Source organism: Chelonoidis abingdonii, chromosome 10 (assembly GCF_003597395.2).
Source record: "Chelonoidis abingdonii isolate Lonesome George chromosome 10, CheloAbing_2.0, whole genome shotgun sequence".
NCBI lineage: Eukaryota > Metazoa > Chordata > Testudines > Testudinidae > Chelonoidis > Chelonoidis abingdonii.
In genome coordinates this window covers 76,553,577-76,570,209 of record NC_133778.1, presented here as the reverse complement: position 1 = coordinate 76,570,209, position 16,633 = coordinate 76,553,577, and the positions used below count along the sequence as shown (strand labels likewise).

Below are 16,633 nucleotides of genomic sequence, written 5' to 3'. Positions count from 1 at the left end.
CTCCCTGCCCTGAGCCACCTGCTGCAGCCCTCCTCTACCCAACTCCCTGTCGTGAGCCACCTACTGCACCCCTCCTGTATCCAACTCCCTGCCCTGAGCCCCCTACCGCATCCCGCGTCTCTCCTGCACTCCCTGCCCTGAGCCACCTGCTGCACCCCTCCTGTACCCAACTCCCTGTCGTGAGCCACCTGCTGCACCCTTCCTGTACCCAACTCCCTGTCCTGAGCCCTCTGCTGCATCCCACGTCCCTCCTGCACTCCCTGCCCTGAGCCACCTGCTGCAGCCTGCACCCCTCACCCTCTTGCACCCCACACACCAATTCCCTGCCCTGAGCCCCTGCCGCACCCTGCACCCTTTCTGCATCCCCTGGGGCAGCGTTGGTATGGGGACTTCGGGGAAGGGTTTGGAATGGGGATGGGGCCAGAGGCAGCGAGGGGTGTGTGTCAGTGATGCGGCCCTTGGGTCAATGCACTAGTCCTCATGTGGCCTTCGTGATCATTTGAGTTTGAGACCCCTGCCCTAGTGTATATCAGGATTTGGTTCTTTGTTGCTTAGATTGCACGATGGAACAGTATAGATTTGAAAATGTCTGAAACAGATATAACATTTGCACTATTGTACTAGCTTGTGGGGGGAAGGGGGCTTGGATTCTTGAATAGTTGCTTTGTGCTGTTTGAGCCATAAAATCTATTACCCATATACAACTATATAGCCTAGGTTATTCAGAATTTTGAATAGCCTTATTAATTCCTAGCTAAATATCTTATTGTCTCATCTGGTTTTGTGCCATGTCAGTGTAAATCTCTACATTTACATTTATAAAACTTTTCCTCTGGTATCTTGCTGCTTTACTATTTCCTGACTTGTATCACAAGCACAATTTAAGTTGTTCTTAAGATTACCCTGCATAGCACCCTTGTGAATTTTTTGTACTTACTTTGTTTGGAATACACAATTCAACAAGCAGTATTTTCCTCCAAGTGTTAGGTCTCCAATATCTCCCGTTCAGGGCCGGCTCCATGCACCAGCAGAGGAGGCACGTGCCTGGGGCGGCACATGCTAAAGGGCAGCATTCTGTCCGTTCTTGGGGCAGCTTTGGCAGTTCGGACAGTAGTCCGAGTGGCCTTTTTTGTTTTGTTTTTGTTTTTTGCTTGGGGTGGCAAAAATGGTAGAGCCAGCCCTGTTCCCGTTGCCTCTTCGCATATTCTTTTCAAGCTATCTGTATTTCTCAGCAAAAATTTCCTCTATGTAGATGATCACTTACTTAAAGTATGTTCAAAAAAGCAATTTTTTAAAAATAACTTTACATTCCTGCTCTGGCTGTTTTCTTTTTATCTTTGAATTTACTCATATAGGCTAATTGTCCAATACCTCTTGTCTCCTAGGGACAGTTGCGGAGGAATACAATGCCTTCTTTTATTCCCTTGTATCCCAAGATACTCAGGAAATGGCATATTCAACCAAACGACAAAGATTTCTGGTCGATCAAGGTTACAGCTTCAAGGTACAGTAATTTTGTCCCTTTAATGTAGAACACTTATGACTTGTGCGTATAATGTCAAATTCACACATCTTAGAGTCTTAATGTACCTCCTATACTTCCTGAAGATAATGAAGGGTGCAGTTGGTTAATCAGTTGGTGCTTATAGGCAACTCTTTTTGCTGTAACATTACTATGTTGTGGTATCTGTACTGCTGTAGAGGACAGATTAAGGTAGCTTTAATTACAGCATCTGACAAGGCAAAGCATTCTAACTTTATAGCAGGCAACAACTGGGGAGTGGGGCCAGAGGAAGAACACTTACGGGAAAAATTGGCTGATTCCACAAAAATGGGATGGCCTTAACATGTAAGTTTTGGAAGTCCTCCCATTTGAGAGTGTGGAGAATAGAGACTCAAGTAAACTAGCTTTGTGTCCCTAGTTGGTTAAAGCCCTCATTGCTGCAGGTGATACTGTGTATAGTGTACATCAGAGTCCAGTGATTATCTTGGTATATTTTACTTCCTCTGGTTATATCTTAAGAACATTACTCTTTTTTTTTTTTTCTTTTCATTTGTGACCTTTTCTTTGCCTCCACTTCATTAGTTCTGCTTGATGCTGTCATGAAAGGCGTCTTAATTGAATTGCAGTTTGAACAGCCTTTATTCCTGAAACCATATTGCCCAAATTAATGGTTCAGTGGTTGGTATCTTTTCTCTCGGGTTTTGTTTTCAGCATCCACACTTAGAATAATACCTCTGAGTCCTTACTATCAAAGATAGCTCTCAAAAATTTGTAAATGAAGCAGTTCTGATTCCTTCTCCCCACCATTCAACAGACACATCTTGAGCCACCTGACCAACGTTCTTCATCCTGTCCCCAAGACCCATCATCTTCTCCCAACAAGGCAGTTGTCTTGGCACTTCTGCTATCTCCTGATTACTTTAGACCCTTCCAGAAGCTGTTTGCCTGGATTGTTGATGAACCAGAAACAGAGACCTCATTGACTAAGGAAATTTGACATAATATATTCTTAATAGCATTGTCCATTAACAAGGGCATTTTAGAACTGCAAGAATTACAGCAACATTACTGCTGACTGCTAAAAGAGCAGGAAAAAAGGGTACCAAGTAGCGAAAAGGGTTTTGAGCAATTATGCACCCTCCCAACATTGGATTCTTTAGTGGACTCTGCAGTTCATGAAAAAATGAAGCCGTCTAAGAATACATCAAAGGACAAAAATAAACCCTGAAGAAAATAGATCTCTTTGGGAGGAAGGCTTGTTCATCAGCATCACTTCAGCTACAAATAGTGAACTAAAGCTTTGTTTGCGAAATTGAATGATGTAACCTGGGACATATTGTCTGTCTTTCTGCCCAAACTCTACAGAGTGGAGTTAGAGACTATTATGACTGAAAAAAACTAATGGCAAAGAAGTTACAGGCAGCCATGGATGCATCAGACACGATGGCTAGACATAGGGCCACTGCAGTTATTATGTAAAAGAGCATCATGCCTCTGGTATTCCTAGAGAGAAAGAGAATACAGTAGACTTCTCAGTTTTGGGTACAGATTTATTAATATGATGTACTGATGATGCTTTACATGCCCTAAAAGACTCCAGAGTCACACTATGGTTAGTGGGCATTCAGCCCTAAACTGCAAGCTATTCAGATACAAAAGGCAAACTAGACAGAAGACACTCAGCTACTCAACAATGGCCTTCTGAGTTCCTGTTTAGGAAGAAGATGTGACTCTCTGAAAAGAAGTAAATCTCTTTTGCAGTCACTATTCAGACTACACCTGCTGCCAGAGAGCAGATTTAATGCAGGAGTTGAGAACCAGACTGAAACTGGAGGAGAGTCATCCCCAAACACCACCTTCCGGTGCCATCTTTCTCTTTTGTACCAAGCCCAACTGGAATAACAATTGACAAATGGGTGCTGGAAGTTGTCTTCACTGAATACTAGAACCAATTTAAATCCTCCCCCAAATCCCTTCCCATCCCTCTTCAGGGATCCTTCTCAGGAAAACCAACTAAAAGTAGTACACCACTACCCCGCTATAACGTGCCCTGATATAACATCGGTTCGCATATAGCACGGTAGTAGCGGGGCTCTGGCGGTGCTTTAAAGGGTCCAGGGTTCTGGCTGCTGCAGTGCCCTGGGCCCTTTAAATGACCGCTGGAGCCCTGCTGCTGCTACCCCGGGGCTGCGGCAGCAGGGCTCGCCAGCGATTTATTGGGCCCAGAGGTCCCCGTGGCCAGAGCCCCAGGCTCTTTAAATCACCGCTGCAGCCCTGCCCCGGCTACTCCAATATAACAAGGTTTCACCTATAATGCGGTAGAGATTTTTGGCTCCCGATGACTACGTTGTATCGGGGTAGAGGTGTAGTTTCCCTGCTTCATCTAGGGGTCCTTGAGAAGCTAGCTGTGGAGTTTAGGGCAAGATGCTGCAGATCCCAAAATGCCCTTTTCTCTTCAGAATAAGGATATCTTTGTCCTATCCTAGATCTGAGCAGACTGAACAAATATCTATGCCATTTCAGGTTCAAGCTGAAAATGATTTGCGGCCATTATCCCTTCCTTTTAGCTCAAGATTGGTTTGTGGCTGTCGATCTCCAAGACATAACTTAAATGTTGTGATCCAATACAAGATGCTACTGTTCAGTCTCTCCACAGCACCAGTAGTCGTCACAAAATGCCTACTTGTTGTGGCAGCATAACTAAGGAGACAAACCTTTCCCGTCTATCCATATTTAGACAATTGGCTGGTCAAAGGCTGATCTCATCAAGAAGTCACCACAGCCTAGAACTGTGTCCTTCTTCACCTGTGTAGACAGCAGGGCTTCATGGGGAAAGACTCCCAACCCATCACATAGTTCAGAGGAGCCCTAATTGATTCCAAGTTACCCAAAGTGTACTTTCCCAAGGACACATTTCACTCTCTCTAGACAGTTATCATCAACATCAAAGTGAACTCATCAGCCACAATCAGAACTTGCCTCAGATTTAGTGGCCACCTGTCAGCATGCACCTACCTGACACCACTAGTCAGATTTCACCTATGTCCATTGCAATACTGGCTAAAGTCAGTTTATCATCCCACAAGACATCAAATGACCACACACATTTGTGGTTCTAGTTCACAACCTGTTATCAGACTACCAGTTAAGTTATATCAAGAGAGTTCAGAAGGGGAGTATCCTTCTCCATCCCCTCCTACAAAGACTGATAAGACATTAGTCAGGAACAGGCTGGGTGCACACCTGGACCACCTTGAGATAAAGACTTTCCACTCTGGGGACGGGATAAGAGAACAAACACATGAGAGATGCGTATTCATGTTACTTAATCTGCTATTGAAAGGTGCTGAGATGCTGTGGGGATGAATGTGGTATACAAATCTAGATAGAATAGGGGTGTGGTCCCAAAAGGACATGAATCTCTACATAACTCTAGAATTGCAAGTCATCTCACTGGCTTCCATAGCATTCCAACCTGTTAAAAAAAAAAAATTCCATAGTATGGATTCTCTCAGGCAGCGCACCTGCAATGTATTATGTAAGCAAGCAACAAGGGAGATACCTCTTCATCACCCCTATGGCAGAAGGCAATCAAGTTATGGACATAATGTCAACTCCATGGAATAACCCCAGTAGCTTTTCATCTCCTAGGAGCCAACAGTGATGGCTTCCTAAGAGAACAATCCGTTACCAACCACAAACAGTCACTGAAGAGTGCCCTTCTCAGACAGATATTTCACCAGCGGAGAAATCCCTTTATAAGTTTGCTTTCGATCGAAAAGAAAACATACTGTCCAGTCTTTTGCTCTAGAGGAGATGTGAGCCTCGGATCCTTACAAGACATTGTTTTATATTGTGGAACCAGTGTCTCATTTAGGTGTTTCAATGGATCTTACTAATACTCAGGATGATATGGAAAAATACCTGGGGTACAGCCCCATTGGTCCTGATAGCTCTATGTTTGGCCTGACCATTCTGGTTAACAGCTCAGAATGTCTGCTTAGCCTCTGATAGCACTTCCAGACTGTCATGACACAACACCGAACCAAGGGCAAATATTACACCCAGGCCCACCAAAAACTAATGCACCTTACAGCCTGAATGTTGGCTGATTGAATGCCACTAGGAGAAATTTGTCACTGCAAATTTGAGAAATTCTCCTGCAGAGCAGAAAGCTCTGGCAAGGCATATTGATTCCACAAAGTGGAAAAAACATTGTTTGGGCAGCCCAGCACAACCGTGATCTTTTGGAAGCCCCATACCTAAAATCCTTGATTATATGCTGCATTTGAAATACTTCGAACTTTCATTCAGTTCCTCTGAGGTCCACCGTACAGTGCTTTTGGCATGACAACACCCTCCTCCAGTCACGGTCAGTTTTCTTACCCCACTGTATCTAGATTTTGAAAGTTCACCACCAATTAAGGAATCCCTGCAATGTGGGATCTTAATATTGTCTTTTCAAGCCTTATGGAGGCTTTTCCCATCACCTTTTTGACATCAGCCAGAAGGGTCAGCAAACTCCAAACTCTCATGGGCGACCCTCCTTAAATGACATTCCATGGAGAGCTCATTCCACATTTAGCCCCAATCAGACTTTCATTTAAAACAATATTTATCACCCCATTTTCTTTCTAAAACCCCATTTCTCTCCAGGGGTAAAGATACTTAACACCTTAAATGTTTCTAGGGTCTTACTGTAGTATCTTAATAGGACAAAGCCCTTCGGACTGACTCCCAAACTGTTGCCATAAATAGTGCTTCTAAGAGACACATGCCTTCTTTCCAGAGAACATCTGTGTGTATGTCTACCCTGCAATTGGGAGGTGCAGTTGCAGTGGTTGTAGACATACCTGAGCTAACTTTGATGTAGTTAAATCATAGGTAGTTCAAGTAACAACAGTGAAGCCCTGCCCACCCAGGACTCGAGGTACCTACTCAAGCAGCCACCACCTATGGTGCTGCATCTTTTCTAATAATGCTATTCTAGTTATCTTTGATCTAGGTTGGTGTAGTGGGGTGATCACCCCGTTCTGGCCCTGGAAGGGTACAAGCAACCCTGGAGAGAGCTGCACCTCTGAAAGCTGGACTCAGTGGGAAAGCTGTAGCTGGCGTAATAACGGCCCAGTTGGCCCTCATAAGAGGGCAGTGGGCCAGGAGCAAGCAGTCTCCCTCTAGCTGAGGAGGGAAATGGACCTAGCTGCCTGAGTGCTAAAGGGTACTGGAGTGAAGCAGGGCTGGGGAAAGGCCAGAAGAGTGGGGGAGCTCCGGGCCAGCAACTCCCCAGGCTGCAGGACCTTGTGCAAGGCCTCTGGAGGTACTGGGTTGTAGGGAAAGGCAGCAGGTCAAAACCTTCCTTGCCTGTGATGACTGGCTTATACAGATTGCAGTCGGCACCAGTGAAAGAGGGCTAGATGGTGACTGCCAGTAGCCCCTAGGCTGAGGCAAGGTGGGGATAGAAAGTGGGGGCTCCCCGGGGAGGGGAGACCCAGATCTGTGGGGCATTGCCTGGAGGGGCAGCACCCCAGGTAAAAAGGCACCAGGTCCTGACACGAGGCCAGCGGCAAGTGGGACACCGGCCTGCAAAGGGCGCTCTGGAGCTGGAAAAAGAGCTAATTCCCAGGAAACCAGCAGGAGGCACCGCAGGGGTTAGTCCCGCACCTTTACACTTGGGTATGCTTACATGTTGCAATCACACTTCTGAATTGCAACATAAACATATACTGAGTTATCCATTTAGGGTATTTCAGCCTCCGACCACATGGCTGGTATACTTCCTCCAGAGTCAAAGCTCATTCTACTAGAGCGCAAGCTTGTTTTACAAACTCTCCATATGAGATATGCCTGGCAGCCACTTGTAGAACCCCTTTACTTTGGTTAAATATTATGCCCTCAACTTGTTGGGAAGATCAGGTGCCAAATATGGTAGGGGAATGTTATCTTGATTTAGTGGCAGCGTGGCCTCCTCAGTCCCACCTTCCAGATGGTGATTGATAAGCAGAGCTCTAGAACAGGATCAAATACTTGGAGAAAAAATGTTTTGTGTTACATGCATCCCATGAAAGCTCATGCTTAGATAAATCTGTTAGTCTTTAAGGTGCCACCCAACTCCTTGTTTGTTTTTGTGGATACAGACTAACATGGCTACCCCCTGATATTTGTCTTACAATAACTCTGGTTCTTCACAGTGTTTTGCCCGTGAGCCATCCTCCATCCCTGCTTTTTCAGAGTCTTTAATTGATATTAAGAATTGAGAAAACTGTGGGACGGTTGTGGCTGCTCTGCCCTTTGTCCTCGGGTGAGGGAAGTAGGTGTAGCCCAATGGACACTACTATTGAAAGATTCTGACCTTGCACACACGAGTATATGCACAACCTGGAGTGGGATCTACATGGATAAAATATCTAGAGGAATCATTGTTTTCATAGTCTATGACTAGTTAAGAGGACTGCTTCAAAACAGGTCTCACAACTGCAATAATTTCACCGCAGTCTTTATATATGAAAGCCTTTTTTGTGGTGTATCAAGTTTGCCCAGATAGTTGCTGATTAGTGTTGATCTAATAGCGAACAGGCCTTCGTGGTTTTAGCCAAAAAGACTCAAAGAAATCGCTTTACTTGTATTTGAATGCTTTGGATTATGGAACTAATTAAAAAAGGCCAAAACAGAGAGATTTCCTTTTGCAAGTAAGCCTTTGTTTTAGGAGCCTTCAATTGGCATTATAACTAGGACAGTGTGAGTGCCAAATGGTTGGTGCCAAACTGAAGGCTGGTACCATAAGAAATTTAAAAAAAAAGATTAGTTTTTTGGAAACACTTGCTATGTATGGATAGTTTTATGTGCCATTTATTAAATAGTTCCATGTGTTATATCTGTCGTATGGAAAAAAATTGTGGCTTTTTTCATCTTTTTGCTATTTTGTATAGTGCACTTGCTTTTTAAATAGAGTCCTCTTGTCACGATTCCTTGCTCAGAACCCAGGGAGTTAACTGCACTTGTCTCATGTTTTATCTTATTAAAGTATATTCCCTTTGAAAAATATTGCTCTACAAATCTAAGACTTTTATATTAAATCTTGGACCAATAGGAGGAAAACCTCCTAGACCAAAGAATCAATCGTAACTTCTAAATTTGACACTTCATGAAGCAGGCCAGCTTGAAACAAGTATTATATACTGCCGAAAAGCAAAGAGTCTCTCCGTAGCTGTACACATTGTTTTCTTTTTAAACCATCGCAAGGGACAGATTAATACACCTTAAAATCATTTTTCTTTTCTACACTTTTTCTTGTTAGAAGCTGGACACAGTCTTAGCAGATACTATTTTTCATAGATTCACAGATTGTAAGACCAGTGGTTTAAGCCTTGGCCTGCTAAACCCAGGGTTAAGTATCAGAGGGGTAGCCGTGTTAGTCTGGATCTGTGAAAGCGGCAAAGAATCCTGTGGCACCTTATAGACTAACAGACGTTTTGGAGCATGAGCTTTCATGGGCGAATACCCACTTCGTCGGATGCACATATTGGAAATTTCCAGGGGCAGGTATATATATGCAAGCAAGAAGCAAGCTAAAGATAACGAGGTTAGTTCAGTCAAGGAGGATGAGGCCCTGTTCTAGCAGTCGAGGTGTGAAAACAAGGAGGAGAAACTGGTTTTGTAGTTGGCAAGCCATTCACAGTCTTCGTTTAATCCTGAGCTGATGGTGTCAAATTTGCAGATGAACTGAAGCTCAGCAGTTTCTCTTTGAAGTCTGGTCCTGAAGTTTTTTTGCTGCAGGATGGCCACCTTAAGGTCTGCTATAGTGTGGCCAGGGAGGTTGAAGTGCTCTCCTACAGGTTTTTGTATATTGCCATTCCTAATATCTGATTTGTGTCCATTTATCCTTTTCCGTAGAGACTGTCCAGTTTGGCCGATGTACATAGCAGAGGGGCATTGCTGGCATATGATGGCATATATTACATTGGTGGACGTGCAGGTGAATGAACCGGTGATGGTGTGTCTGATCTGGTTACGTCCTGTGATGATGTCGCTGGTGTAGATATGTGGCAGAGTTGGCATCGAGGTTTGTTGCATGGATTGGTTCCTGAGCTAGAGTTACTATGGTGCAGTGTGCAGTTACTGGTGAGAATATTGTTCTGGTTGGCAGGTTGTCTGTGGGCGAGGACTGGCCTGCCACCAAGGCCTGTGAAAGTGTGGATCATTATCCAGGATGGGTTGTAGATCCCTGATGATGTGTTGGGGGTTTTAGCTGGGGACTGTATGTGATGGCCAGTGGAGTCCTGTTAGTTTCTTTCTTGGTTTGGCTTGCAGTAGGGGTTCTGGGTACACGTCTGGCTCTGTCGATCTGTTTCCTTATTTCCTGTGTGGGTATTGTAGTTTTGAGAATGCTTGGTGGAGATTTGTAGTGTTTGGTTCTGTCTGAGGGGTTAGAGCAGATGCAGTTGTATCTCAGTGCTTGCGCTGTAGACAATGGATGGTGTGATGTGCCCGGGATGAAGCTGGGCATGAAGGTAGGCATAGCGGTCGGTAGTTTTCGGTATAGGGTGGTGTTAATGTGACCATCACTATTTGCACCATGGTGTCTAGAAAGTGGACCTCCCGTGTAGATTGGTCAGGCTGAGGTTGATGGTGGGTGGAAGCTGTTGAAATCGTGTGGAATTTTTCCAGAGTCTCTTCCCATGTCCAGATGAAGAAGATATCATCAATGTAGCGTAGGTAGAGAAGGGTGTGAGTGGACGAGAGCTGAGGAAGCGTTGTACCCGTCGGCCATAAAAATATTGGCATATTGTGGGCCACGTGGGTGCCCATGCGGTGCCACTGATCTGGAGATATATATTGTCATCAAATTTGAAATAGTTGTGTGTGAGGATAAAGGCACAGAGCTCAGCAGCCAGTTGTGCTGTGGCATCATCAGGGTACTGTTCCTGACAGCTTGTATTCCATCTGTGTGTGGGATGTTTGTGTAGAGAGCCTCTACATCCATAGTGGCTAGGATGGTGTTTTCTGGAGGTCACCAATGCATTGTAGTTTCCTCAGGAACTCAGTGGTGTCACAGTAGTAGCTGGGAGTGCTGGTGCATAGGGTCTGAGTAGAGAGTCCACAATCCAGACAGTCTCTTCAGTGAGAGTGTTAATGCCCGAGATGATGGGGCATCCAGGATTTCCGGGATTGCGGACTTGGGTAGTAGATAGAATAACCCTGTTCGGGGCTCTGAGGGTATGTTGATTTGTTCCTGTGTTAGTGTAGGGAGTGTCCTGAGTAGATGGTGCAGTTTCTTAGTGTATCCTCATGGGATCTTGAGGAAGTGGCCTGTAGAATTTGGTATTGGAGAGTTTCGGCGGCTCCTTTTGGTAGCAGACCGTTCATGATGACACAAGACACCTCCTTTATCAGCCTCTTTGATGACAATGTCAGGGTGGTTTCTGAGGTTATGGATGCATTGCGTTTTGCACGACTTAGTTGTGAGGCAAGCGATGTTGTTTTTCCATAATTTCTGCCTGTGCACGTCGACGAAGCAATTCAATGTATAGGTGTCATTTCGACCCTCAGGAGGAGTCCATGTGGAGTTCTTCTTGTGTGTGGTGGGAGGTACCTGTGTATCAGTCGTTGTTCAGTGTTGCCTGAAAGTATTCTTTAGTCGGAGACGGCGAAGTAAAGGCTTCCAATCACCGCAGAACTGTATCATGTTAGTGGGTGCAGCAGAAAGAGAGTCCCAAGATAGGACAGACTTTTTTCTGGCTGAGTGTGTAGTTGGATGATTGCGATATGTGGTGGTAGGGGTACCACGGTTGTGGCCCATGTGCAGGTAGAATTAGACGCTTACAGTCCTTTTCCTTTTGTAGAGAGGTGAAGTGAGTAATTAGATCTCCTGTCTTTATTTAGTGAAGTCCATTGTATGAAGTTTGTTATTAATGAGAGTGTCTGCTATGTACATCGGCCAACTGGACAGTCTCTACGGAAAAGGATAAATGGACACAAATCAGATATTCAGAATGGCAATATACAAAAACCTGAGGAGAACACTTCAACTCCCTGGCCACACATATAGCAGATCTTTAAAGTCGGCATCCTGCAGCAAAAAAACTTCAGGACCAGACTTCAAAGAGAAACTGCTGAACTTCAGTTCATCTGCAACTTTGACACCATCAGCTCATTATTAAACAAAGACTGTGAATGGCTTGCCAACTACAAAACCAGTTTCTCCTCCCTTGGTTTTCACACCTCGACTGCTAGAACAGGGCCTCGTTATCTCTAGCTTGCTTCTTGCTTGCATATATATACCTGCCCCTGGAAATTTCCACTACATGCATTCGACAAAGTGGGTATTCGCCCACGAAAGCTCATGCTCCAAAACATCTGTTAGTCTATAAGGTGCCACAGGATTCTTTGCTGCTTTTACAAACCCAGAGTTGTGAGTTCAATTCTTGAGGGGGGGCATTTAGGGAACTGGGGTAAAAAAACTTTCTGGGGATTGGTCCTGCTTTCGAACAGGGGGTTGGACTAGATACCTCCTGAGGTCCCTTCCAACCCTGATATTCTATGAATAGACCAGAAAGGACAATTGTGATCTAGATAGGCCTATGTAACGGAGGCCATAGGGACTTGCCTGAATTAATTTCTGTTTAGATCTTTTTCTAAAAGATACACTCTATTGTTCAGTCTTGATTCTCCCTCACTGGAGGTTTTTTAAATCAACTGCAACGGTTGCAAAGGTTGTGCAGTGGTTAATTACCCTCACTGTTAAAAATTTGCACCCCACTTCTAGTGTGAATTTCTCTAGTTTCTAGCCATTGGCCCTTGTTATACCCTTGTCTGCTAGATTGAAGAGCCCATTATCAAAGTGTTGTTCCCCATGTAAGTATTTGTCGACTGTGTGCCAAGAACCAATCCCTGTGGAACCTCAGTAGAAACATACACTCCCTTGATAATGATTCTCCATTTCTGTTTACATTTTGAGACATGTCTGTTAGCCAGTCTTTAATGTTGATATTATTCCAGTTTCTTACTCAAAATGCTTTATAGAAGTCTAAATATATTACATGAGCACTATACCTTTGTAATTTCATAAATATGTATATATAATGTTGTTTGACAAGATCTATTTTCCATAAACCATGGTGACTGGCATTAATTATATGTTCTAAACAGCTATATAAACCAAAGCTTTATAAAATATTATCACAGTTTTTGGTATCCTAGCTTCTTAACGGTATCAAGCATTAACCTCTTAACTGCAGAAGTTCAAGAGAACTCAGGTGTTCAGAGGATATCTAGATTGAAATGGGAGAGGAAAAAGCCAGACAATAAATCTGTATGACCTAGTTTGAATGTCTGCCTTGCAGCCTGCCATGGCTGAAAACACTGGGAAGTCATAAGTGCACCCAGGACTAGCATAATTTTTTAAAGCAGTAAACTTGGATTAGTAATCAAAATGGGGGGAAAAAATGTCGATTCCTTTCTGCTCTGGATTTAAACAGAGATTGTATTTGAGTCCGGTAGCCCTACTGAGGGGAGAGATGTTTCAGTGATTGTGAAAGAAACGGAATTTACAGTGAATGGTCGTATATTGTAAACATTCTCTTTTCACTAAGACTAAGAAGCAGAAGCTGGGAGACTTTGGAGTTCTCTAGGAAAGGAGGACTTTGAAGTAGAGTGATGATATATTACCAGCAGATAGCACATTTACTCTACTTGCCCAGATATCTGATTAAATAGGAGACTAAAATATGTGCTAAACTGTACTTGTACCCTTGGTGGTGAAGGCACATCAGTGTGCGGTGCACATGTCAGAATTCTCATAGTGAGAGCTAGTGGATTGTGCCTCGTAAAAATGTAGAATAGTGAAGAAAGCTAGAGGAATAAACAAAAGTGGGTCAATCCATAAAATGAAACTGTAATCTAAAAAGCAGTTTTCTGCGCTCTTTATTATTAATTCAAATATAATTACTAAGCTAAACGTGCTTTGCTCAATTTCCTTGTCCATGTGGTATGTTAAGCGTTTGGCTGAACATTCTGAAATAAGCCTACCTTCATCCTCTGCTATGTGCTTTTGTTCTAGCCTCTTATCTAAATGACATTTTACATTCGGTTCCTTTAGCACAGAATGTAACAAGACAGGTGTGTGGTATCATTCACCTTGTATTATGTAGCAGAGAGTCTTGTGGCACCTTGTAGACTAACAGACGTATTGGAGCATGAGCTTTCATGGGTGAATACATGCATCTGACGAAGTGGGTAGTCACCCACGAAAACTCATGCTCCAATACGTCTGTTAGTCTATAAGGTGCCAGAGGACTCTTTGCTGCTTTTACAGATCCAGACTAACACAGCTACCCCTCTGATACTTGTATTATGTGTATTTAGACGCGGCAGAATTCGATTTTTTAAAAATAATTTTGATGGATATTATCGGTTTATTTTGAAGCTTTTTTCTATTTTTATCAATTTAAATTTTTCCAGTTGTATTAAATTAGGGGGACGGTTCAGACAATGATTTAATGACAGTAGATTTGAGAGTCAAAAATTAGAAGCTTTATAACTGTATATTTTGACACATGATGTTGACAGTTTGTGTTTTAACAAAGTAAAATACTTAAATCAAGTTCTACATTCTGAAACGACATTTTTTTCCTTGCCCATCTGTAAATTTCAATTATCATTGATGGAAATATTTGTCAGTTTGTGTGTGCGGTGAATTGAGGTTTACCGTCATTTACTAATTTTAAAATGGGATCTTCCCATGCTTACGTATATTTGTGCTAGCTGTGAAGCAAAGGTGATGGACTGCTAATGCGCTGTAAATGCAGTAAGGTCCACTGGGGGGCATAATTGATTTTCCTGGGAAATGGGGAGATGTTAATTTAAAAAAAAAAACCAAAAACTAAACTGAACACTGAGAAAATGCATCCTTCACCACATTCTGCTTCCTAGGTGATCACAAAGCTTGCAGGAATGGAAGAAGAACAACTTTCATTTTCATCCAAAGAAGAGCAGCAGCAGCTTCTTCAGAAGGTCCTGCAAGCATCTGACCTGGATGCTGAGGAAGAGGTGGTAGCAGGAGAGTATGGCTCAAAGTCAACTCAGGTAAATGAAGAATGCTTAGCTTCTGGTAACTGTGGACTACAAATGCTACAGAACTGGACCCTTACTACTTAGTCTTGCTTCTGCATAACAGTGCCAGTACACAGAATGTTGAAAAATAGAGTTCTTTGCTTTCAGCTCCTATAACACCTAGTTAACGATAAGAGTAACTGCTGACTTAGGTAGTAGAGAGAAATGAGACACTTGAACAGATGTGACCTCTACAGCATCCTTTTATGTTTTAGGACATTGGTGACAGATGGCAAATTTCTTTTATAGAGATCAGTTTTATGAAATACACATTAAAAATATCCTAGAGCACTTTGTTTATTTGCAGTGTCACACTGATGGAAAGGTTTCATGCTCCAAGACTTCATCCCCAGAGTATAGTACTTCAGATAGGGCTGACTGTTAAGGATATTCAGTCTTTTTATATGCTATTTTATTTTTACTCATAGAAAATAAAACATGATTTCCTTAGAAATAAACACTAGAAACTAAAGGCTTTTCTATACTGGGAGATCTAGGAAAATTAATATGAATTAACCAGACATGAATTTGTAGTGGATTAGTTAAAGCACATTAAATCCCTGTATGAATACCCTCACTCAGAATTCAAGTGACCTTTATTTGGTTATTCACTTCTGAAGTTAATTCAGCTAAACTGAATGAAGGCCACTTTAGTCTGAATGAGGGTGTTCCCACAAGCATTTAATACGGTTTTACTAATCCACTTTCAAAATTAATATGGATTAATTTTCCTTAGCGTCCCTGCATAGACAATCCTAAGGCTTGCTAATACATTGAGTTAAGGGGACCATTAACTGTAGTGGCATTGGGCTGGAACACCCTTTGAATTCTGAGTCTGTTGAGGTATCTCTTCTTTAGAGCCATTGCTTTTGTTATACCAACTTTATCTAAAGATGCACATTACTCTTGTAGTGTGTTGTGTGTGCTTTGGTTGAGGAGCATCCCTGGTGCAGAAGTAGGGGTATACTTACCTACGCATTAAGTATGCAGAATTCTTGATCATCCACTAAGTGTCCAGTGTTTTTAGTATTTAATTTAAATATATATATAACCTAATAAAATAAATATATAAAATTTGATAATTTGGCATTGTATCTAGCTACTCTGGCATCAGTGGGTTAAGGAGATTATGTATATAGTTAAACTGAAACAATTTCTCTTATTCTAGGTGTCTCGTCGTTTTGGCACAATGAGCTCTATGTCTGGGGCAGATGACGCAGTTTATATGGAATATCACACTTCACGGAGCAAGGCATCTTCAAATAAACATGTCCATCCACTTTTCAAACGTTTCAGGAAATGATGTAATATATGGATGCATTTTGTCAAATTGTGGACTTACTTATCCTTCCATACAGTGGAATATGGAGCATAAATGTCTTATAGACCCTTAAAGGACTCTTTAATGTGTGGGTATATAAATGTATAAATAGTTAGCAATATATCTGTGCTAATGGGTGAGACTGAAAAAGTGAAGGAACTATCTCGACCACAGTGAAAGATGTTATAGAAGGACTGAACCCTGGTTATGCCTATGTGCTGTTCCCAAGGTAATAAAACCTTTATTTTTATCAAGTGAATTTAAAGACCCCTTTTTAAGCAAATGCTGCAAATGTGATTTTTTTTTTTTTTGTATATCAGGTTTGTACCAATGTTTAAAATTTTATTTATATCATAAATATTCTAGTTGAAAAAAACATAGCGAAGTCTAAAATGCTTAATGGAAAAGCTTAAATAAAACATGAATAAAAATTATTCATTGTGCACGTTTTATTATGTTTATTTTTTACATATGGAGAATTGAGTAACTTGTACTCCTAATTTAACCTAGTTTAAATTTATAACAAACTAGCTCAACATTTCATGAAGCTTCAAGAGAAAAGACCTGACATGGGACTTTGTCACTGGAGTAAACCTGGGAAAAAACTTTTAAAAGTTAATAAGCAATCCATTTAACCTGTATTTTTGGGGTTCTTACTACAGTTTCTGTTGTGTACATCATACACTGCACCCATAAATAAT

General features: G+C 42.3%; 1 protein-coding gene across 1 annotated transcript in view; it reads left to right on the top strand.

Moving 5' to 3' along the window:
- ERCC3 (ERCC excision repair 3, TFIIH core complex helicase subunit) overlaps positions 1-16,366 on the top strand; it is a 48,544-nt gene extending 32,178 nt beyond the window's left edge. Inside the window, exons 12-14 of the mRNA XM_032786551.2 lie at positions 1,386-1,504; positions 14,432-14,584; positions 15,780-16,366. Coding sequence (XP_032642442.1) covers positions 1,386-1,504; positions 14,432-14,584; positions 15,780-15,914 — 407 coding nt within the window. The 3' untranslated portion in view covers positions 15,915-16,366. The remainder of the gene's footprint in view (positions 1-1,385; positions 1,505-14,431; positions 14,585-15,779) is intronic.
- Positions 16,367-16,633: the final 267 nt, after the last annotated feature.